This window comes from Esox lucius, chromosome 11, assembly GCF_011004845.1.
Source record: "Esox lucius isolate fEsoLuc1 chromosome 11, fEsoLuc1.pri, whole genome shotgun sequence".
Taxonomy (NCBI): Eukaryota; Metazoa; Chordata; class Actinopteri; order Esociformes; family Esocidae; genus Esox; species Esox lucius.
The window spans coordinates 29,725,088-29,750,915 of NC_047579.1; the positions used below are offsets into that span (position 1 = coordinate 29,725,088).

The 25,828-nt window shown below is 46.4% G+C and overlaps 1 protein-coding gene across 3 annotated transcripts in view; it reads right to left on the bottom strand.

Moving 5' to 3' along the window:
* Window positions 1-25,828, bottom strand: part of adgrl1a (adhesion G protein-coupled receptor L1a) — a 184,162-nt gene that overhangs the window by 52,097 nt on the left and 106,237 nt on the right. For 2 of the 3 annotated variants that reach the window (XM_020051045.3, XM_013135861.4), the window contains 3 exons: window positions 11,222-11,435; window positions 10,353-10,462; window positions 2,083-2,097 (listed from right to left, as the gene is read on the bottom strand). In XM_020051045.3, the coding sequence (XP_019906604.1) occupies window positions 2,083-2,097; window positions 10,353-10,462; window positions 11,222-11,435 (339 nt within the window). The remainder of the gene's footprint in view (window positions 1-2,082; window positions 2,098-10,352; window positions 10,463-11,221; window positions 11,436-25,828) is intronic. The other variant, XM_013135862.4, reaches the window with a different exon arrangement.

Here is a 25,828-nt window from a genome sequence, read left to right on the forward strand (position 1 = left end):
TCTGTCAATCAATGGATCAATCAACGAGGGTTGGGGAATGAACAAAGGGACCAGGGGAAACAGAGTCTCGGAGAATTGTTCATTAATAGAGACTATGGGATACAGAGGTAATCATAATTAGCAGGAGAGTCGAGGCGCGAACAGAGGGAGGGAGAGGGGTGACGGGGGGTCTCGAGGACACATGGAGGAACGGCAGGAAATGTTGGGTCAAAGACAACAACAACAGGATCAGTGGGAGGCTGGGGGGGGGGCAGGTCGCTATATCTACCAGGCAGGGAGTAACAAAATGGTGGTCAGTGGGAAGTTGAAGACGAGACAGTCAGGAACAATGAATGTCAGTGAAAAGCTACATCCAGGCAGATGGATATGGGACCATAAAGGAGGTAATGGCATTCCTTTAGAGGTTAATCCTCTCCACCTATAACAACCAACATGTCAATCGATCCACGGAAAAAGACAGCCATGGGTACTAGTCAAGACTGATGTGAGACGGTGTGGTCGGCGGGGACGTCTACAAGGTCAAGGGTCAGATGAAGAAAGGTATCCATCTGAAGCTGTTTTGGACACAAACCCGAGAGACTAAAGGGCCCTTTTGAGGTGGCCCTGATGGTGCCTGTTCCCAGTGGAAGCAATACTCGTCCTTCCTCTAACCTTCAGACTGTGCCTGGCGTCCCCTGTGCAGCATTTTGCAAGCTCTGTGATTGCTCTGTGATTGGGAGACCAGAGGCTGATTGACTCTTTGGCCCAGTGTCATCCACCCAGTGAACAGAGATGCTACAGCGCCTACTGGAGCACCGCTCTGGATCCATACAGACCTGCTGTAGGCTGGGAAGACTCTACTATAAAGAGGATTGTTTGATGGCCCAATCAGGACACGGGTGTGGGGGGGGGGGGGGGTGGGAGTGCAACGGAAGGAGGTGAAGGAGGGAATGGCAGTGATAACCGCAAAGAGAGAAAGAGGGGAGAGAGACAGGAGGTGGAGGAGGGGGAATAGGAGGGGCTATCTGGGGAGGCTCAGAGAACCAGCGGCTGCTTGTGATGAACAGATGAGAGATCTGAGAGGCAGAAACGGAGCCAGAAGAAAGAGAGAGAGGAGCACAGGGAGCTGAATGGAAGGCTGTGTGAGAGTGGACACTGAAGCACCTGGAAATGGGAGAAACGGGTTGACGAGGGACAGACCCATGTCACATGACCAGGAGGAAACGCTGGCCTAGTGATCGTGTCATTCTGAACACCTTGTCTTTTTGAGTCGAGAAAAAAAAAAGAAAAAACGCAAGATTCCTCCTGAAGGAAGGAAGAAATGAAAAAGGGGAAGTCAGAATCAAAGAGAAAAGGAGGCAGAGAGAAGGATCCAAAACAATGTGAGGGGGGAGGAAAAAGGAGACGAGTCATTTGGATCTGGACGGGACCGTTTGGAGATAGGGACAAATTAATAATAGCAAACAATAGAGAAAGGGTTAAATGATTCAATGAGACTCAATGAGAGCGATCGAGTGCACAGTCAGATGGCGAAGTATGTATGTCAGTATGAGACGGCGGGTGGGTCTGGCTCTGAACGTGGACTGATATGGATTAGAGCAAATGGGAGAGGAGAAGAGGTTTAGCGCCCATGGACCGCCATGAATGTACACAACGTCCTCTGACTGTATATTTGGAAATGACTACCAGCATGTAGTTTGTCACACAAAAAACCCTCTTTTAATCACTCAGAAATAGTTTGTAGACCTCCAGAGTGGTTGGCTGGTTAGTGTGTTTGAGTGTCTGTGCGTGCACGCGCGTGTGTGTGTGTCTGTGTGTGTGTGTGTATGTGCATGGTGCGTGCATGTAGGTCAGGCTGTTGTCATCAGAGGCAGAAATCTGGAAGGATCTTAGAGTCTTGGTTATAAGCCAGAAAGAGAGGAAGAGAGAGAGAGAAAGAAAAGAAAGGGAGGGATATCAACATCAAACATGACCACTACACAAGGTGCTGGGTTAGGAAGGGGGATGAGGGGAGGAGAGAATACGGGGAGGAGTAGGAGGAAGGAGGAAGGAGGAAGGAAGGAAGGGGCGAGCTGTGGTTTTTATGTTCATTGTGGTCTTTACCTTTTTGATCCACTTCTATTCAAGCATCGGAAAAAAAGAGAGAGACAGGGAGAGAGAAAGACAGAGGAAGAGAGAGTGATAGAGAAACGAGAGAGAGAGAGAGAGAGAGATAGAGCAAAGAGAATGAAAGAAAAACAGGTGCAGGAAAAAAGAGAAAATTGAGATTAAATAAAACGCTGTCCTTTCTCTCTGTTCTTTAAGCATGTTATTTGTACTGTGTTACGGTTGGCTACTCAGAGAAAGGATGGTGGCTCAAATGAAAAATGAGGAGGGAAAATGGCCTGACCTGGGTTTAACTCTATATCCATTCCATTAACCCAATAACCCCCCCCAAACAACACACACACCACCCCCAACCAACAGCACATACTCCCGTTTCAAAGTCTTAGCCCCCCCAAGTAATTTCTCCTTCTCTTCCTTCTTCCAAACAGCAACTCCTGTTTCCTGTCAGGGAGAGAAAAAACACACGCCTATGCTGCTTAATAATCGTCTTTGGAAGCAGCTGTGAGGAAGAATAAAAAAAGAGAGAGTGATAGAGATGGAAGGAGATGTGAAAAGTGGCCCAGTGTGGGGGCTGAGATGTGTCCTTGTGAGGGCTTATACGTCTCGTGTCTAGCGCCTCGACAAGGTAACAGGGTCTAGACTGAACCTGTCTCATAATACAGAGAAAGCGGTGCTGTGTCTGACTGTGCCTGGTGCGCCGAATCTCGCCACTCAGCTACGGAACCCTGCCATTCGCTCAATCTATCGACCGGTCTGCTCGCCGGGCCCAGGCGGGCTCATCAAAAGAGGAGAGAATAAACACCGGACCAAGGAAGGAGGAGAAAGGGGTGGTTGTCAGAGTTTAACAGCTCCCCTCAGAGAGGGAGAGAGAGCAGAAAAAGAGAGACAGAAAAGAAAGAAAAAGAAGAAAAAGAGAAAAGTGTGTGAGAGAAAAAAAATACTGTGAGGTATTGAGAGACAAAAGGAAAGAGGGAGCACATATGGTATTTTCCACAAGAGGCTTATCACACACTAATCAATAGCCTCAGTGTTAAGCCACACTGAGGCCTTGGCTGACATAAGCAGTTAAAGGAAAATTTCATTTTTTTTTTCAACTCAAATGTTAAGTATTCATTATAATCCAAGCTTCGGTTTTTCTTTAAACAGCCATTACAAAGGTTAGCTCTCTTTACCCATCGCTAGCTAAAAATCAATGGAAGTAATGAGGGCATGTGAGCATGTTTACAGTTTACAGGCCAAATCAACTGGTTTGATACCAGGTTATTAAGAGAGTACCATTTTTTTGAAAGACGCTCACATACGCTCACTTACTTTTCTAGATTGTTTCGCTAGCGCTAGCTAAAATTAGCCTAAGTCTGTAACGGCGGTTTGAAAAGAAAACCGTACCACATATTCCAGTTTCTCTTGGCCCATAAATGACTTTCACAGTGACAAACCATCAAACGTCAAGTTATAAACATCTCCTTTAAAACCGTCACGGAGGCAGTTTTCATTGACACCAAAAGCTTGTGTGTCAGGCTGGGCACCTTCACTGAGTGTCAACGGGACGAGGGCTTGTCTGCGAGGTCGAGAAACAGATGGGGAGACAGGCAGAACAGGAGGAGTCTCCTGGCTTTGCCTTTTACCTCCTGGCTGTCGCTGTCATGTGTCTCGCTCGCTGTGGCTGACAAATGAGTTGTGAGCGCGTGTCTTCCCTGCCATGTGGAGGGAGACGTGTCATCGGCATGTGTCTGGCGTGATGCTGCAACTGAACGTGCCAATGCCGTGTGAAGGCTCTGAGTCCCTGGAGAGCCGTGCTATGTGAGTTCATCACCATCGCTTCTCTCGTCAAAGGGGTACGGCGCGAGAAGTGTCGGCACTGGACACATCCCGCGAGAGCCAGGGAGAGACAGAGAGGTAGAACGAGGGAGCAGAGAAACAGAGAGGTAGAACGAGGGAGCAGAGAAACAGAGAGGTAGAACGAGGGAGAAGAGAAACAGAGAGGTAGAACGAGGGAGCAGAGAAACAGAGAGGTAGAACGAGGGAGCAGAGAAACAGAGAGGTAGAACGAGGGAGCAGAGAAAGGGAGAGATAGAATGAAGTAGGGTGCATAGAAACAGAGTCTTGAGGCCGTTCCGCCTGGCGGCGTTCGAGCAGCATCTCTGTAGCTTTTATCATGCGACAGCCAGATCAGAGACGGGGAGACACCCCCCCAAACTGGGGGCACGACAGCCATTTTATCCCTGGGGGGGAGCACAGGGGTCCCACCTGAGTGGCCGGGGCAGGTGGAAGGAGCTAACCCCTCTGCTGAAGCAGCTTAAGAGCGGTCAGAGCAGTGGGGGAGAGGGAGGGGGGAGGCGAGGCAGGTTTGGGCACGGGAAAGCCCAAAGCGTTCAGTTCACACTGTGAGATCAGTATGGATGGACGAGAGAGAGAGCAGAAACCCGGTTGGCTGATGGGTAAAGAGGGGCCCTGCGTGGCGCTTTGTCGGGGCCTGACGTCATGGTGGTGATGTGTCAGACACATCCAACGGGGAGCAGGGGGTCCTTCACAGAACGTCTCTGAGAAACCTGTTCTGTAGACACATAGGTTACCGTCACGGAGGTGTGTGTTTGTGTTAGCATATGCAGGGGGTCATGAAGTGAAGGATTGGAAACAAGAAGGACGAGAAGGAGAGAACGAGGTAGAGTCCTATAAAAGAGGGGTGAACTTCTTTGGTGATGAAGCGAGAGGGAGGAGAAGAGAGGCACCTTGCTTCGTTGACATCCGCTGGTCCTTTTATGCCGCCCTGTGAAGTAGCAAAAACACACACACATGCACACACACACGCTCACAGAAAGAGCAAAGACAGACAGAGAATAAACACATGTACACGCAAGCATGCGTGCGCACACACACACACACACACACACACAGTGTGTTGCGGCATGTTCAGTAGGACCACCCGGGTGCCTGTTTTTCTGATTCATTCAGGCTCCATCTCTGGCCCCTGCTGTGGATGAAAACCCAGGGCCCCCCTCTGCTCAGCGCTGCTCTTCAGAACCCTATCAATTACCCCCGCCGCTAACGAGGCGCAGCACGCTAACGAAGAGCCGCGCACACACAGACACCTGAAGAGCACGGCAGGACAACCTTTCTTCCCCTCCATCCTTCACCGCGCTTCTCGCAGACGAGCGCGCCCTCTCTCCTCTCCTGCTGTCTTTCCGTCCTTCTCTCTATTTCTTCCCCTCTCTCGCTCCGTTTCTCTCATTTTTCCCCCCCAGCATTTCATCCACGCGGACTCAACCCAATCCTCTCCCTTGTCATTCAGTCTCACGCCTAATGGTGCCCAAATACATATTTATAGAATCTCCCTTTTCTGACACATGAAAGCATTTCACGCGCTTTTTCTCCAAAATTGATCAAATTACAACACAATCACGCCTCCTCCTGACAAACCCATCCAGACACGTAAACTATCATTTACGGATGCTTTGTGTCCAGAAAGGCAACGTTTCAAAATGAATTGAACGCCCCCTGAATACATTTCCATGAATCAATGAATGAACTGCAAAATGCCCCGATCCACAGTGCTTGGACACAGCGATGACTTAGTGGAGAAGGACATTATACAATAGCTAGGGCTAACATCCAGTGTAAGCTAGCCACTGTACACGATGGGGATTTAGTGGTTGATTGTTCAGGTACCTGCACGGTGAATATTAACAAGGCAAGGGGGGCCATCTGATGCAATAGCAGGGCCAGATCTACTGAGCCTGATCGGCCTGCTGGTGCAGCATGGATATCCCCACTGGAACGAGCATCAGGGATCAATAATGATGTAGTGCTAAATTCACTAGCGGCAGAGACAGGCAGAGTTCCACTGTCCTCTGCAGGCTACATTTACATTTGTTTCTGCCCGGGAAAATCTATGTAGAAATGAAAGTACTTCGCTGTCGGATATTTAACACAGGAAATGTACGTAGTGTAATTAAGTACAGTGATGTGTTGTTTAATGAAGTGTAGTATTACTCCGCGATGAGTCGTGCCTAAGGACCACTTTTAGCCGTAGTAAGTTGGCCATATACCACACCCGCTCATGAAGTATAGCCTAGTATAATAAAGTGAATTGCAGTACTGTATATTATAAACCCAGCAGTTTGAATCCTGGATTCTGATACAGGATGCAGATTGCTCTGATGTATCAGACCGTATATCACGGGTACGAAAAAACATTACATTACTTTAACTCTGTTGCGTTGCCAACAAGTTTATAACAGGTTCATAACAGCAGAAAGGAAACGTTGACGTTTATGGTGTATGGCCAATATACATTGGCTAAGAGCTGTCTCCAAGCCTAAGATGTAAAAACTGGCTAGTGAATACTGATTGGCTGTAAGCTGTTCTATATTTAAGCAACACCGCGACATTGCGAATATACCACAGCTAAAAGTTGTTCTTTGGCATGTCTCATTGCGTAGGAATACTATACAGTACTTCATTAGAAGAGATGTCACTATACTTCACTACACAATGTCAATTCCCTGCATTACATATCCTACCTCAAAGTACTTACATTTCTGCATAGAAACAAAATCATTTTTATGCACAACACATCATGGAGTGCCTGGATACAGTGCTCAGCCATGGTATATTGGCAATATACCACAGACCCCTGAGATGCCTTATTGCTATCATAGACCTGTTACCAATGTAATTAGAGCAGTAAAACGTGATGTGATGTCATACCTTTGGTATGATACAGTATGTCAGCCATTCAACATTCATGATTCAAAACAACTTGGGTATTTGACCAAAAAAAAACATTTTATTCTGGCTGGTAACCAGTTTATGATCTCAAAATGGCACCTCGGAGGACTGTGTTACAGTGCAGTAAAGTATAGTGAAGAACAGTGAAGTATAATGCGTGCCACCCTAGTGGCGCTGCGGTCTAAGGATCACTTTCATTTCAACCAAGCTAACCATCACAGTCCCACAGTGAGCCTCGACTGTGGCGCTAGCTGTCGAGAAACCCCTGGGAAACCCCATGGGTGATGTAAATTGGCCAGCATCGACTGGAGAGCCAGGAGGCATCATCGGCAGGGATTTCCTGGTGTTATCCCGCTGTAGAAACTCACTTAGGCGACTCCGGTAGCTGCAAAGCTAACGGAGGTCGTCGGGTTAGTCAGCCTACCTTCAGACATGTTGACTTCCTGGTTGAGGAACCCAATTATGAAAATAAATAAAGACGGTTCTAGTAGGATATAGTAGTGGTATATTGCTCATGAAAAGTAGGCTACTCAGCCGTCTGTAGCTCTGAGGTAATAAATACAACAGACTCTTCTGATGTGAATCTGTTGCTCTGCAGCACAAGGTTACCAAACTATTCTGCCTGGTTAAGGCAGAAGGCTCTAGAGGTTTTGAGTGTTATGACTTGCTGGCTGTTGCTACGTTCTGGTGGCGTGCTCACACACCCCAACACACACACCCTGGTCCCGTCTTCTAAGCGCACCTGACAGAAATGTCGACTTTGCTGCTTCACCTGTCACCTCCATGTTTCAGGTGGCTGGCAACGCAAAGCACCATATGACACACGCTAGCACACCGTATGACACGCACACACAAAACACACACCGCTCGCTCCCCTTGACATACTCACACATGCGCGTCATGCCTGTACGCGCCAAGTCAGCTGTCAACAGCGGCCCTTAAAACTTTATTTCCCCATCCTTCACCCCTTAAGTAGAACCAAACCAACAAACAAACATATGTCACCCATAAAGATGCCCAAACACCCTGCCTTCCCAGCCAGCCATGAAGGATGGGGCATTACCAGAGCGATTAGCACCAGCAAATTAAATTCATCTCGACAAATCTCTGCAGAGGGAGGCATAGGGAGGCAGAGGGAGAGCGGTAGTGAGGAGGAGGGATGTTACCCCCCTCTCTCAGCAATTAAGGACGGCCACTCGGTTTGGATGAGGTGAAGGGGAGGTCTACCACTGACTCGTCCACTCCGTCACAATCTATTTATTCCCCTGGTGGAGAACGACAACATGTGACCAGACGCGGCCAGAATCGGTGTGGGCGGGAAGAAGGAACGTGTGTGCGTGTCTTTGCATGCCCGGCCCACACCCCATCCCTGAGGGAGACTGACGCAGGACTCTTCTAATTGGCATGTCGTTGTCACTTAAGATAGCCGAGGCTTTTCCTTAGGATGCCGTCAGATTCCCAATTTCTCTAAACCCCGGCACCATCCACCCTTCATCTCCGACGCAATAAACAACATTTTAGAAATGGAAGATGGGGAATAGGAGAAATGCAAGTCAGCAGCTATTTAATCATCACTTTGAATTGGCTCCTGTGTGCAGTCAGAGGGAAAAGCCTGGGCTGGGATAAGGGAGAGGAGGAGAGGAGGAAACTGTTTATTTTGAATCCAGGACCAGGGAGAACCAAATCAAGAAGAACATAGCAACCAGGGTCCAGCCAACCCGGGGCCAGCCAACCAAGGGACAACCAACCAGGGGCCAGCCAACCAAGGGACAACCAACCAGAGGCCGGCCAAACGAGGGCTAACTAACCAGGGGCCAGCCAGCCAGGGGCCAACCAACATGGGGCCAAACCAGCAGGGGCCAAACAACATGACAACTCTTCAACAACCACATCAAGTCACACCACATGCTAGGGCTCCATTCAAAGGAGAGACAGAAGAGGACCTTGCTCACCCAAAAGCTGCTGGGAATAAGAGATGGATCAAGAAAGAAAACACAGACTCAAGAATTTCCCAACCCTGAATACATCATATCTAGGTTAGCTGAGGTCCTGTGAGCGCTGAGCAAAGGAGGGTTCACTGAAATCTTAAAGAGGCCCAATGGTTAAAACAGCTCCCCTAGTGGTGTGGAGCAGACTGTGTATGCTCAGTGTGTTAAAGTGTATTGCTCCTACAACCTGTAAAGGAAAAAGAAAGAGAAAGCAAAAGATATGGGATGGAAAGAGATGGAGAGATTATGAGGGGGAGTGAAATAGAGAGAATGAAAGAGTAAACATTGTAAACAGAGAGATCTAGAGACAGGCAGACAGAGCATGGGAGAATGGCATGATATGGAGAGTAGACGGTGAGAGGAAAGAGTGATGAAGAAGAGCGGTATTATTGACCCAGAGGGAGGTGAGAAGAGGAGGAGACAGAACAGGTTAGAGAGCTCTAGATCTCCGTCTGTGCTCTCCAGCTCGTCCCCACGCGGCTCCCTGAAGGAGAAAGCAGAGAAATTCACCTCTCTTACCCCCCTCTACCCATCATCCCTCCATCCCTCCCATAGCCATCAATCAACCCCCTGCCACCCCCCCCCCCCCCCACTCAGACACCCTACCTCGTACTCCTGGCTTTGCCCAGTGGCGGGGTGGGGAGCCCCACCCCCAGAGTACTCCTGCACAGTAAGGGGACAATGCTGAGAGTAACAGTACATGAGAGGGAGGAGGGGCACACACCTGAAAAGAGCTTTTCACATGGCTGAGACTCCACACAACACCATCACCCTGTCTGTCTGTTTCCCGCTGTGCGTGTGCGCGCGTGTGAGCGAGACAGCGCATGCTGCGTGTGTATGTGGCACCTGCCACGGAGCTGCGAGCGGCACCCGAGGAAGCCGGCAGCCCGTTACCATGGGGATATTGAAATGTGCGCAGCTCGGGGGTCACGTGGTCTGAAATGAGCCCTTCACTGTGTGTTAACATTCCCATTGTGCCGCGGCGACACAGACACACACCGCCGCCTCCCCGTCTCCCGGCCGACCATTTTCATTTTTATTGGAAATCAGAGAGACAGCTAAGGTGTTTGGCACCAGATAAAGCGAGCCAGCGGGCCCCGGGGTCAACGCGTGTGTGTTACCGCCGTGATCGCCAATAAAGGCTGACCCCTCGCTGCACTCGCTGTGTGAAGTGCTTATCTGCCGTGTGTTTGTGGAGCACCTTCCCCATGTGAAAATCTCTCTCAGCCTCTGGACCGCCACACTGTCGATGGAGAAAAAGGGTTTAGCGCTATGTCTGTGTGTCTGTGTGTGTGTGTGTGTGTGAGAGAGAGGGAGAGCAAGAGCAAGAGCAAGAGAGCGGTGTGTGTCTGTCTGGTCTGGTCTCGGTCTGTTTGTGTGTGTGCTTGGCTGAGTGTGTGTGAGAGAGCGTGTGCGTGTGTGTGTTGGTGTGAATGCCGGTCGATTGTTGAGAGGGCTGAAGGGGGTCAGGTGGGGGAGAGGAGGGGATGGGGGGGCGGTGAAGGGGGAAGGGGGTAAGGGGCGGGGGAGATGGGGGGTCTGGGTACTCACTGTAGGGGACACACTCATACTGGATCTCCAGGTACTTGTAGGTCCCGGGACACGGGTCTGGGAACACGTCGGACCCAGCCACCACCACACACTGTGTCCGATTATTACACCTGGGACAAACACACACAGTCAGACAAATGATACTGCAGACAGACACATACCGTACACACTCGACAAGAGTAGACCACGTGACAGCTAGACTTGAGAGGGAGGGGGTGGAGTGACGTCAGATCCCCCCCTCCCCCGAGGGTTCGCGAGTGGGAGCAATTAGAGGTGAGAGAACGGGGGGACTAGTGCTGCTAACATACACACACACACACACACACACACAGACGTACACACACACACAGACACACGCACACACACAGACACACACACAGGCGTACACGCAGGGTAACATTTATATGCACATGATACCGACATCATCTGAACGGCTCAATGTATGCTCCCTCACACACTTCCTTCTCAGCACATAATCCTCCCACCTCTCTCCTCCTCTGCCAGCTTTGGCATCATCTCCCTCCCGTTTCCTCTCGCTCTCCATTTATCCACGTCCCCGCTGCACTCCCTTTATCTCTCCATCATCGGTTCTCTGCCTCCCCCCTTCCCTCCCTCCCAACCCCATTCCTTGCCTAGATTTCTCCTCCCCAGGAGCACCTCTCCCTCCAATATGTGCGGGGTGGATGCGAGGGAGAGAGGCCGGCCTCGATCGTTTGCGGGAGGAGGAGACGCTAAAGTGAAGCCACGCCATGAACCCACCCCCGAGGACACACGGACACAGTCCTCCGCCACGCTCACAGACAACGCCTACCGCAGGCCTCCGCCACATCCGCCGTGTGCCCACCTTACCCCCGCCCCCCGCCACGCACCTCTGCGACATGATCTTGAAGGCGTCGGGCAGGTAGCACTGGACGTTCTCCATCTGGAAGGGGTCGGCGTCGCAGATCTTGTCGTCGGTCCGGCCGTAGTTGGCCGTCTCGATCATGATGACATCACTGCCAGGGCAGCGCAGCTCGATGGGGTAGCCCTCGCACGCCAGCTCTCTACGCATCAGGCCGAAGGGCATCGCTGACCGACTCAGAGCTATATCAGTGAGAGAGAGAGAGAGAGAGGGGGAGAGAGAAGTGGATAGAGGGAGGTGGAGAGAGAGAGAGGGGGAGGGAGAGTGAGAAAGGGGAGAGTGAGACAGAGGGAGGCAGAGAGACAGTGTTATTGGATGAAATTGGATACCATCTTTCTCGTGGTTTCCAATTTGTCATTTCAACCATGTCTCATTGCAGCAAGAGCCACCGTCTGAAACACGCTGTGCCAAGATGCACCGCTTTTTAGCCCTACGCTTGCTTAACCAGGAAGTCAGCAGAACTAATTTGTCTCCGGAAACATGGTTCGGCTGTCGACCTATCAGCTTGCAGACACCGTGCCCGCCACAAGAAGTCACTAGAGCGCGATGAGCCATACACTACCCTGCCGGGTGGGCCCACAATTCCCTGACCCAGATGTGCTGAGCCAGCTGGCTGATACACAGACTGGAATGGCACCAGGTTGTTGTGGCGCAGCACTCTACTTCAGTGAAGTGCCTTAGCTGTCTGCGTCACTCCAGAAGCCCATGAGACAGATTTCACATAGCAGTCAGAATGTAATATGAACGCAGTGACGCCATCAGAACTATTTAAAGAGTGCGCTTTTACAGTGCAACAAGAGAAATCAGAGTTTAGCCAGCCTCATATAGTTGGAGAGCGCAAGCAGATGGCGGATCCTAAAAGAGCACTGCCGGCCCAAAGGCGCCCTCTTCCCTATTTGCTGCACTGGATTTGAGCAGGAAAAGGGTTGGGAAAAGGGTGTCATTTGGGAGATGCCGCAGCACTCCCAGCAATGCATTTACCCATTTTGAAAGAGTAACTTTGTAACTTTCTAGTTTGTTATATTAACAGACTCCTACACATAGTTAGCATCTCAACCCCAACAACTCACACAGACACACACACACACACGTCTGACACTCCCTTTAAAAATAGAATGTCCCCAATTAATGACTGCCATCTTGCAGTCAGCATAATGGGTGTGGGGAGAGGAGAAGATGAGGAGAGGAGAACAGAGAATAGGTGAGGGGAGGTGAGAGGAGGAGATGGGAGGAAAAGAGAGGGTAGTAGAAGTGAGAGGAGTAGAGGGGAGGGTGTACAGGGGAGGGGAGTAGAGGTGAGAGGTGGAGAGGGGAGTTGAGAGGAGAGGGGAGAGGAGAGGAGGTGAGAGAAGGAGAGGGGAGTAGAGGTAATAGGAGAGGGAAAGAGAGGTGTGAAAAGAGGAGAGGGGAGGTGAGAGGAGGAGAGCGAAAGAAGGATAGGTGAGGAGAGGTGAATAATCTTGAGACGGGGCGCTGAGAGGACCGCCAGTGTACCAGGGGTTAATCACTGTGCCAGGGCTGGGAGGACCACCAGGGGTTAATCACTGTGCCAGGGCTGAGAGGGTTGCCAGGGGTTAATCACTGTGCCAGGGCTGAGAGGACCGCCAGGGGTTAATCACTGTGCCAGGGCTGGGAGGACCACCAGGGGTTAATCACTGTGCCAGGGCTGAGAGGACCGCCAGGGGTTAATCACTGTGCCAGGGCTGAGAGGACCGCCAGGGGTTAATCACTGTGCCAGGGCTGGGAGGACCACCAGGGGTTAATCACTGTGCCAGGGCTGAGAGGGTTGCCAGGGGTTAATCACTGTGCCAGGGCTGAGAGGACCGCCAGGGGTTAATCACTGTGCCAGGGCTGAGAGGGCCGCCAGGGGTTAATGACTGTGCCAGGGCTGAGAGGACCGCCAGGGGTTAATCACTGTGCCAGGGCTGAGAGGACCGCCAGGGGTTAATGACTGTGCCAGGGCTGGGAGGACCACCAGGGGTTAATCACTGTGCCAGGGCTGAGAGGGTCGCTGTGCAAGGGCTGAGAGGGTTGCCAGGGGTTAATGACTGTGCCAGAGCTGAGAGGACCACCAGGGGTTAATCACAGTGCCTGGACTGAGAGGGTCGCTGTGCAAGGGCTGAGAGGGTTGCCAGGGGTTAATCACTGTGCCAGGGCTGAGAGGAACGCCAGGGTACCAGGGGTTAATCACTGTGCCAGGGCTGAGAGGACCACCAGGGTACCAGGGGTTAATCACAGTGCCAAGGCTGAGAGGACTGTAGAGAAGCACAGAGACACTCTCCCACTACTCCCTCTCTCTCTCTCTCTCTCTCTCTATCTCTCACATCCCTCTCTCAATCTCTCTTAATCTGCACAAGTAGGCTTTCCAACTGCCTCTGCTTCAGCCCTTCAGCCTCTTAGCTCCCCACAAAATGGCTGCAGCCTCAGCCAGTCAGAGCTTAGAGGCTGAGGGACTGGAGTTGGCAGGGAGCTCTCCTGGTGCTGAAGGACAGCCAGTACAAAGGAGCAGAGCTGCAAGCTAGACAGACAAGCGTTGTCCATGGTGCTGAAGTAGGGTGATGAGAATATGTCAGAACTGTATTTAGAGAGCAATAAACAAAGGATTCTTCTAGCTTTGCTATGTGCTATATCAGCCAGACTGAAAAAACCAATGGAGCAAGCAATGCATTGTGCTTTTTTAGTGACTGTCCATGCCACTGAAAACAGCACTGAATCTACAGAAGGGACATTTCACACATTAAGGCCTGTCCATAGCTCTGAACTATTTTCTCACCTCACACCAGAGTTCAATCTATCTTGCTATCTACATTCAACCGGATTGGAGCTGAAAGCCTTAAGAAAGCAGCTACTTCCCTCTGACAAAACATAATAGACTGAGTGCTTGTTGGGATGGCAAGAGGTTGGTCCATAATAAGAGGGTGCTCTTCTTTCTTGACAACTCAGTCAACTAGACAGGTCCGACAGGCCCTTGTTTTGTCACATCGGACTACTGCCCAGTAGTTTGTTCCTGAACAGCAAGGAAGGACATCAGGCAAATTACAGTTGGCCCACAACAGAGCAGCAGATATCACATTTAGATGTACCCGGAGGGCGTATGTCAATAACTTGCATGTCAGTCTCTCCTGGCGCAAAGTAGAGGGGAGAAAGACTGCCACACTATTGGTCTTTGTGAGAGGTGTTGACGTGTTGAACCGACATGGCGGTTCAATCAATGAACACACAGCTCAGACACCCATCGATACCACACGAGACATGCCACCAGAGGTCTCTTCACAGTCCCAAAGTCCAGCAGGATGGCTGGGACATGAACTAAAAACAGTAATTATTACGTCTCTGTAATTCAAACTAGCAACATCCTTTAGCAAAGCTTCATCTTTCAGCACGATGACTACCTGAAGCATACAGCCAAGACAACACTGAAGTTGGCTTTGTTTCTTCAAGTGGCCCATCTAAATCCTGGGCTTGAACCCGATTGAACATCTGCAGGAAGACCCGGATACTGTGGTTCACTGACGCTCCCCATCCAGTCTGACAGAGCTTGAGAATGGAAGCAACTCCACAAATTCAGGTGTGCAAAGCCAGTTGAGGCATACCCAAGAAGACTCAAAGCTGTGTCGCTGCCAAAAGCGCTTCTACAAAGTACTGAATAAAGCATCTAAATACATAAGTACATGAAATATTTTACTTTTTTCCAAAAACGTGTTTTCACTTTGCCGTGAGGTATTGTGTGTAGGTTGATGACGAAAATACATTTAAACTTTAAAACACAATAAAAGGCAGAGAAAGTGAAGAGGTCTGAATACTTGATCACATATATTTATTGCTGCACAAGAAGCGAAACCGGCCAAGAAGAGTGAATGTCTCTTACTGAGTGAGTGAGTGAGTGACTGAGTGACTGAGTGAGTGACTGAGTAGTTGAGTGAGTGAGTGAGTGAGTAGTTGAGTAAGTGAGTGAGTGAGTAGTTGAGTGAGTAAGTAGTTGAGCGAGTGAGTAGTTGAGTGAGTGAGTAGTTGAGTGAGTGACTGAGTGAGTGAGTAGTTGAGTGAGTGAGCAGTTGAGTGAGTAAGTGAGTGAGTAGTTGAGTGAATGACTGAGTGACTGAGAATCTCATCACAGTCAAAACAAATGATGCATTAGGATTTGTTCTGGAGAGATAAAATCTTCGCTGGCTACAACCTCCAGTAGTGGGCAGTAGAAGAAAAGAGGTTTCCACGATTCTCTCATCTTTTCACATGACGAAAAAGTCAGTTATCGTCGCCTATATTGATTGTATCAATGTAATTGACGAATGAAAAAAATTAAAATGTTTTTGCGCTATTAAATAGTTTTGGCTGTTCAAGTAGTGAGTTAAATACTCATACTCATGTTAAAACGCCCAGTGTCAAAAGCCACACATTTCATAGATGCTATTTGTGGTGGAGGTAAACTTAATAATAAATGTCAGTCAGTTTAACACAATGCTGTCTAGATTGATTTTTTTGTGATGTTAATGCTTGATAAAATGATCTAATGTCGAGATGCTATACTGACAATGGGCAAAACGTATAGCACCGTGGTGTAGTGGTTAAAGACACAGCCACTCATGTGGGAGACCCGGTTTGAATTCAGTGAAGGTAACAACATGTAACACATTCAATTGCGGGCCGGCTGAACTAGGATTGTCTGGTTCCTTTTCTGGTTATGAGCTATGTTTGCAGTAGCAAATGGTGATCCCCCAAAAATATACAAATACTTAACTGTCATCAGCCTCTCACTCAATCTGTCCTCATATATTCAGTGAATCATTCACTCTCTTAACCTCTCTCCTCCCTGGCCTGGCTGTGTTAACCTTTGAGAGAGATGTTGAATACCATGCACCAGGTATAGGTTTGCTGTTGGATTAGTGATATGAAAAAAAAAGAAATCAATTAAAACGAATAACATTCAACATAACAGTACTGGTCAGGTGTGGGAGATCAAAAATAATAAATATGAATATAAAAATAACTGAAATTAAGCATATCATGTTTGTTTGTGCACTTCTTTTTAAGAGAGGGAAATGAGCTGTATTAGAGACTCTTCTCTCAGGTGTGGAAAACACACTGCCCATCAGGCCTGTTATCCCTGGCAGCTGATGACCAGGCTCTGGCTGCATTAGGTTTCAGTCTCTGTCCATTCAGGAAATGTGCTCCTCAGAGTCAATGTCAATGTCGGTCATTTACTGAGCATCTACAGGTCCATGACTCACTGCATGAGACCGTCTCATAGTTCCAAATGTCAACCATTCAAACATCCACATCATGGGCATTGGTTATCTTCTGGCAGTTTTTTAAAGTCGATAATCTTACTGCACATTTTTGCAGTTGGATATCTTCTGGCAGTAAGACTACACATTTACAAAAGGTTTTTCTTACCCTATAAGTCATGTGTGGACAAGCTATGATACCAATCAGTTATTTTGTATAATTTCCTGTTCACTAATTCCATAAGGATATACAATCACACCTGGCAAAAGATGGCAAAAACATTTGCTGTATTTCCATAAGACAAAGGACTGTTGTCAGATATTTCCCTACATGCTGACATAATTTGTCACAACCACGTAAAGATTTTGTGAGAGAAAGTGTGGTCAATACCAAATACAGTATGTACACTGACTATAATTCATTTTGGTATGTTAAACTGCTTGGAAACTTGCTTCTGAAATGGAAGCTAGCAAGCAAGCTAACAGAGCCCAAGTTCCCACATGCATCACAATTTATATCTAGTATGGGTCATCTACCGCACAACAATAGTTTGTCTTTTTTGTTTAGTTTAATGAACAGTAGCTGGCAAGCCCGATTGTTACAATTCACATATATTTACCTAAAAACTTCAAGTAACTAGGTACCTATATATATATATATATATATATATATATATATATATATACAGCATGGGAAGCAGGTCTCGATTAGGGAGGTGTATTACAGACTAATGAGTACTTCTCAAATGTAATTTTATTGGATCTCCACATAGGCTACTCATCCTCATATGACCGTTCTCAAGAGTACACCCTTGTGAAAGGCCCTGGAGCATGTGAGTGCAGAGCAATTTATTATGCACATTGAGAACCCAGAAACAAAGACAATGAGTAGGTGTGTCTAAACCTTTGACTAGTAATATGTGTGTATATATATGTATACAGTATCTCACAGAAGTGAGTACATCCCTCACATTCTTTTAAATATTTGATTATATCTTTTTATATGACAATACTGAAGATATGACACTTTGCTACAGTGTAAAGAAGTGAGTGTACAGCTTGTATAGCAGTGTAAATTTGCTGTCCCCTCAAAATAACTCAGCACACAGCCATTACTGGCTAATCAGCTGGCAACAAAAGTGAGTACACCCCTAAGTGAAAATGTCCAAATTGGGCCCAATTAGCCATTTTCCTTTCCTGATGTTATGTAACTCGTTAGTGTTACAAGGTCTCAGGTGTGAATGGGGAGCGGGTGTGTTAAATTTGGTGTTATCACTCTCACACTCCCTCATACTGGTCACTGGAAGTTCAACATGGCACCTCATAGCAAAGAACTCTCTGAGGATCTGAAAAAAATTTTTTGTTGAGTGCACGTGCTAAGCGTCATATCCAGAGGTTGTCTTTGGGATGAGTGCTGCCAGCATTGCTGGAGAGGTTGAAGGGGTGGGGGGTCAGCATGTCAGTGCTCAGACCATACGCCGCACACTGCATCAAATTGGTCTGCATGGCTGTCGTCCCAGAAGGAAGCCTCTTCTAAAGATGATGCACAAGAAAGCCAGCAAACAGTTTGCTGAAGACAAGCACACTAAGGACATGCATTACTGGAACCATGTCCTGTGGTCTGATGAGACTTATTGTGCAACCAGGTGAGGAGTACAAAGACAAGTGTTTCTTGCCTACAGTCAAGCATGGTGGTGGAAGTGTCATTTTCTGGGACTGAATGAGTGCTGCCGGCACTGGGGAGCTACAGTTCATTGAGGGAACCATGAATGCCAACGTGTACTGTGACATACTGAAGGAGAGCATGATCCCCTCCCTTTGGAGACTGGGCCGCAGGGCAGTATTCCAACATGATAACGACCCCAAACACACTTTCAAGACGGCCACTGCCTTGCTAAAGAAGCTGAGGGTAAAAGTGATGGACTGGCCAGGCATGTCTCCAGACCTAAACCCTATTGAGCATCTGTGAGGCATCCTCAAATGGAAGGTGGAGGAGCGCAAGGTCTCTTACATACACCAGCTCTGTGATGTTGTCAGGGATGAGTGGAAGAGGACTCCAGTGTCAACCTGTGAAGCTCTGGTGAACTCCATGCACAAGAGGGTTAAGGCAGTGCTGGAAAATAATGGTGGCCACACAAAATATTGACACTTTGGGCCCAATTTGGACATTTTCACTTAGGGGTGTACTCTCTTTTGTTGCGTAATTATGAGGGGACAGCAAATGTACACTGTTATACAAGCTGTACACTCACTACTTCACAATATAGAAAAGTGTAATTTCTTCAGTGTTGTCACATGAAAAGATATACTCAAATATTTAAAAAATGTGAGGGGTGCACTCACTTTTGTGAGATAATGTGGAGATAAAAAGTCCACACACCCCTCTTAAAATGCTATTGTGTTGTAAAAGAATGAGACAAAGATAAATCATGTCAGACATTTTTTTTTACTTTTAATGTGACCTATAATGTGAACAATTCAATTGAAGAACAAACTGAAATCTTGGAGGGGGAAAAATGAAAAATAAAAACTTTACAATAACCTGGTTGCATAAAAGTGCACACCCTCTTATAACTGGGGATGTGGCTGTGTTCAGAATTAACCAACCACATTGAAACTCATGTTAAATAGAAGTCATTACACCCCTGCCATCATTTAAAGTGACTCTGATTAATCACAAATAAAGTTCAGGATTTTCCTTGTCCGCAGAGAGCTTCCAAAGCATCAGAGGGATCTCATTGTTGAAAGATATCAGTCAGGAGAAGGGTACAAACTTATTTCCAAAGCATTAGATATAACATGGAACACAGTGAAGACAGTCATCATCAAGTGGAGAAAATATGGCACAAAAGAGACATTACCAAGAACTGAACACCATACCCACAGTGAAGCATTGTGGTGGCAGCATCATGCTTTGGGGCTGTTTTTCTTCAGCTGGAACTGGGGCCATAGTCAGGGTGGGAGTAATTATGAACAGTTCCAAATACCAAGCAATTTTGGCATGAAACCTACAGGCGTCCGTTAGAAAGCTGAAGATGAAGTTCACCTTTCAGCACGACACCGACCCAAAGCACACATCGAAATCCACAAAAGCATGGCTTCACCAGAAGAAGATTTACATTTTGGAATGGCCCAGCCAGAGCCCAGACCTGAATCCAATTGAACATATGTGGGGTGATCTGAAGAGGGCTGTGCACAGGAGATGTCCTCGCAATCTGACATATTTGGAGTGGTTTTGCAAAGAAGAGTGGGCGTGCCATGCTAATAGACTTCTACCCAATAAGATTGAGTGCTGTAATAAAATCTAAATGTGCTTCAACAAAGTATTAGTTTATTTGTGTGCACACTTATGCAACCAGGTTGTAGTAATTTTTTATTTTTTCCCCCTCAAAGATTTCAGTTTGTGTTTCAATTGAATTGTTCACGTTATAGGTGATATTAAAGGTGTAAAAAGTTCAGACATGATTTATCTTTGTCTCATTCTTTTACATCACAAGAACCTGGCATTTTAACAGGGGTGTGTAGACATTTTATATCTTCTCCCTTTCCCTCTCCCTCTCCCTCTCCCTCTCCCTCTCCCTCTCCCTCTCCCTCTCCCTCTCTCTCTCTCACTCGCTCTCTATACATATATATAAATATATATATATATATATATATATATATATATATATATATATATATGTATATATATATATATATATATATATATATAACTAAGCTCAGTTTACTATCTCCTTTTCTGACTATTCCTTTTAATTGACCCAGACAAGCGTTGATGCCAAGCCCTGTACACCCATCACATCTGAACCAGTGACACACAGACACACACCAAGTGACACACTGACACACCCACCCAAAGTGACCCAGTGGGTTAATGTATTGTGCCAGTGTGTGGTCCAGCTCTCCTAAGCTCCCCTGTGGTGTAAGTACACAGCTACATATGCCTGGCCACGTATTAGATCATAATACGGTGGCAATCAGGAGAGCAGAACAGAGCTGGGCCACAGGAGCCCAGACCTCGTTCCCCTCAGAAGACTGTAGAGACAAGTTTAAACGTGACATATGCCCACCTGGGAGGCCACATCACAGGATACAGCCATATTTACAGAAAGCAGATGAAGTCAAATATATTGCCATCCTTCCACTTTACAATGGGGGTGAAATGGAGCGAGGAGTATGGGTTTCTCTCCGTCCATTCGTTATTTAGTGACATGTGACAACTACAGACGCCATAGGCCTGATGGAGAACTTTGGTAAATGGTGTGTCTAGCCATAGAGATCCGCCATTTGATTGGCCCGAGGCCATGGGAGAAATAGTAACAGGAGGACATACTATTGGATTTTTTTTTTTACTGGTTGACTGGCCATTTTTACATTTCCACACCTGCAATTAAAAACGGGGAAGATAAATTGCACAGTATACAAGATCCTTTGCAATAAATTTGCAATAAAAACACACTTCTTAAAATTCCCTGTTTAGAATCTTACATAATTATGCTCTCTTATTCAGCCTTTTATAGCATCTGACTGACTAGTCAAGTGAAATGTCAGGATCAGGGGGAATTCCATTTGAAGCCAGGTTTGACTGCCACATTTCATATACTTAAAAAGGAATAAACCACCCCTGACAAAGACATTAAAGTAATTCCGTAGTCATTCATGACAGCTGTGATTATGCAGATATGATCATTGAGTGTGTGTGCAGGTGTGTCAGTGAATGTGTAAATGCGTGTGTTTACTGAGTGGAGGCAGAAGTAGGGCTGAAGGTGAAGTATGATGTGCTAGTCAGCTATCGTGGTGTCCTTCACTCTGCTGGTATCCACCAATGGTTCTGGGCCTCTGCGGCCAAAACAGTCACTTATCCCTCTCTGGAGGCATAGTTATCATCCTGGGATTGGAGCTGTCTCTCACAGCCACGCACACAACAAGAACACCACACAACTAAGTTCTCAGGGCAACAGTACACAGTGTGTATAATGACTCACGTAACCCCCACACAGTTAGCTGTCTGCAGGATGAAACTAGTCTCCAGGTCAGATGGTGTGACTGGAAATCAGACTGGTGGCACCATAATGGGAGCAACATACTAATGAAGAGGCAGGAGAGGGAAACACATCCGATTGAATCACTCATTATCCTCCCCATGGAAAAAAGGCCTGGGGGTGGCAGAGGACCAGGATAGTATTGGTCAGTCAGACACTAACACACTAAGACTCAGACCCACTGAGAAACATACAAACAGACATACAGGGACATACAGTACAGACATACATGGCTAAAGACAGATAGATAGACAGAGTGACAGAGAAACAGACAGCCAGCAAGATGGCCAGACAGACAAGAGCCAAGGAAATGTGGAAGAGGACAATTTAAATGCTGTTAACAGGACAAGGCAGTGAGGGAGACGAAGCGATGCAATTATAAAGACAGACAGACGGACGAGCAGGCAGTAAAGCAGACAGAGACACAGACTGGCGATATTTAAGACTGCCAATAAGAGATCACCAAACTCAGAGATCTAAATGAACGGATCAAACTTTCTAACATAATCTACACATTAGAGAGTTTTTGAAAGTCAAACATAAAGCCTTCAGGAATCCAACTGAAAGCAGCTTTATTTTCACCTTGGGGTGTTGCCATAGACAAACACACTGCCACTGCCCATGTTTTGGGACTGATTCAGGATGAACTTCTGACCTTCCAGGCAGACACTAGGCAAGTGCTGTGATGTGTGTGTCTGTCTGTCATTGAGCCTCTTTAGGAGATTATAGAACCCCAGTTCCCAGTGTTGTCTGTCTGTCTGTCTGGGCCTCCATTGGCTCCGCCTCTCAAAGCCCTGCTGACTATTCCAGCGTTCATCATCTCACCCAACTGCTCATTAGTATAACACAGTAGTGAAGTGCATTAATACACTATGGTAGTGAGGGCCTCAGTTAGCATAATTACTGCAGATCAGAGTATTAGTATAGTGTAGTACAGCAGCATTGGTCCCCGGTTAGCATTACTACAATACTGCAGATTAGAGAGTAAGTTAGTATGGTATGGTAGTGTATAACCTCAGTTAGCATTACTAGTGCAGGTTAGAGTATTATTATGGTATGGTAGTGTAGAACCTCAGTTAGCATTACTACTGCAGGTTAGAGTATTAGTATGGTATGGTAATGTATAACCTCAGTCAGCATTACTAGTGCAGGTTAGAGTATTAGTTAGTATGGTATGGTAGTGTAGAACCTCAGTTAGCAATATTGCTGCAAGCAGCGATTAAGGGGACCAAGTAATGACAAAAGGAAATGTTGAAGACCCTTGGAATGTATATGTTACTGTAACTAAACAATTGTCTTTACATTTCCAACTTCAATTAAAGCTGAAAGCAGCATTTAGTGGTTTTCAGAATTTAGTTAGCATGGAAATTATGCAATACGGTATGTAGGGTAAAAGACATAAATGTGCACACGTGTACAAACATTTAACCCAAAGTTGGATGTTTTTTCCTGTCCAATGGTGACCCCATGTAGTTTTTTACATACTGGTCTGGTTTATACAACACTTGAAGATCTTCATACATAGATACCAAATGTCAAACTACATCAAGATTGATCATTTGCTGCCATATGAGTAGTGTTTTAAGTGTTTTTCAAAATAATTAAGATGGTTGAAAATCCAAGATACAAGAGATACACCTATGAACTGATTTCCAAGACTAGGTCAAAAGGGATGGGTGTGGTGAACCTTTAAAATGTCCAACTTTACAGGATTGTGCCACCATGAGGCATGTTTGATTAGCATGTCCACTGCACCAGAAGTTGTGTTTCTTGAAGCTTTACTATATATATATAAAAATGAGTTTTTTGCCAGAAGAAAAATATTAGTGAACTGGAAAAAACATAATAGGATTCTATGCATACTGTTGAAACCCTAATGACTTTGATTGTGGAATAGCTTAGACTATTACAAAAAAACTTTCTCAGCATCAGTGTAATAAAAGTAGATAGTTGATGAATGTCACTCACAGAACATCTTGTATAGTGAAAAGCTAAATGTTTCCAAGCTACCCATTGAAAATGGAAATTACTATTTGAAAGGCTAAGCTAGCCGGGCTAGATAATGTAGGTAATAAATTAGAGAAGTTACTTCTGTACATTAATAACAATCACACCATTACCAGAATTGAGTAGTTATGTCAAATAATTTTTATTGCAATTTTAGCAAGTTTCTAATAAAGGAATCAATTTCCATTTTTGTCTTACTCCACTTTGAAGATTGTAAATAAAAATAGTGTTTACAGACAAATCAAATGCATTAATGTGAAAAATATGTACAGTTTATACATTTTAGTCATTTAGCAGATTCCCTTATCCAGAGCGACTTATAAGTACAGGTACATTTTCCAGGAGTAAATTAGGGTAGTGCCTTGCCCTAGGAACGCTCTAGGAGCCCAGGTGAATATGCATTCAGTACACTCACCAATGGACCTTTTCCAGCTGTAGTTTGCCACGGATACCATGAGAACACTCTGCAAAAACACCAACAAGCAGGCAGCAAATAAAAATAAACAAATGGACTGATGTTGGAGTTGAGGAACTGTACAAATTCCTTGGTCTCCTCATGTACATATCATTGGTGTCGCTGCCAAGTATCCAGGACTACTGGAAACAAAACCACCTCGTCTGTGCCGTTTCCAGCTACTGTCATGACAAGAGACAGATTCCGGTTGTTATTGTGGAACATCCACCTCTGTGATCCAGAGGAGGATGTAAGAAATGACCAGAAGAAGGGAACACCACAGTAAGACAAGCTGTTTAGAGTCCATCCTCTGATGGATGACATTCGGAATGCCTGACAGGCTCATTACCACCCAAGGAAGGAACTGGCAGTCGATGAGAGGATGGTGGCAACTAAAACTAAAACTGGCATGACACAATATATGAAGGACAAACCAACAAAATGGGGGATCAAGCTGTTCGTGTTGGCAGAGTCAAGCAATGGCTACACCATCAACTTCAACCTGTACATGGGCAAATCACACACACCCAGCATGCATGGACTGTCGTATGATGCTGTCATGGACCTCATTCAGCCATCACATCTTGGGACAGGATAACATATGGACAACTTCTACACAACTGTTGCTTGATTTGGCTAGCATGAAGTTTGGAAAGGGTGTCCTAGTGGCAGAGCAAATGCCCTCAACAAAAATTCAAGAGAGGCACCGTGAGATGGATCAGAGAGGATCCCCTGGTCTTTGTGAAGTGGATGGACACACAGGAGGTGTCAGTGTGCTCCACAGTCCATCCAGCGTTTTCTGGTGAGGCTGTCCAGAGGAGAGTGAAGGGTGGAGCTGGACACTGGGCAGTAAAAGACATTCCCTGGCCTACCCCCATCATCGCCTACAACAAGAACATGGGAGGGCTTGACCTGTCAGACGAGCTTCTCCAGGATTACTCCACCCACCGCAGAACTGCTCGCTGGTACCGTACCCTGTTCCTGCACTTTGTGGACATTGCTACAACAAATGCCTACATCCTGCACTGTGAGACTAGCAACACACAACAGGTTCAGGTTCAACACACACAAGAACTTCCTGGTAGAACTGGTGTCGCAGCTGTGTGGAGTGGACAAGATGGGAGTTCCCATTCAAAGGACCACTGACCATGTTCCTGTTGCCATTGCCGTGGCTACAGATGTAAAAAAGAAAGCAACACATGGCCGGAGGTCCTGCCAACGTTGCCACCAAGTGGAGAAGAAAAGAAACCTCACACCAGAGAAATGCAAGGCCTGTTATGTAGCCCTCTGTCTCATTGTTGACAGAAACTGTTTTGAGGAGTGGCACAAATGAAAAAAATAATTTAAAAAAACACACCTGATTTTTGTTGTAAATATTTGTTTGAATAGTTTGATTTTGTGTTCATATTACCTTTTTTATGTTATATTGGCACTATTTAGGAACTCATCATACTCAAGGAATGAAAGCCCTGTAATTTAGCTCTGTCAAATTGTAATTAGTGTTTTGAAGAATTTCAAAGCTGAAAAAAACAAAACAAATGCCTACTGCCACACCTGATTTTTGCCAAATATAGTTTGATTTTATCTAAATGTTTCCTTTTTTATGTTCTATTTGCACTATTTGGGAACCCCTCATGCTCTTGGGAATGCAAGGCCTGTAATGTAGCTCTCTGTATAATTGTGTACATAAACTGTTTTGAAGAGTGGCAAAGCTAAAAAAATAAATGCCTATGGCTACACCTGCTTTTTTAGTAAATAATTGTATATAGCTTGATTATATCTCAACTTTACCTTTATATATTTACATTTGGAACATGTTTACATTTTAAAATTTGGGGACTGAATGC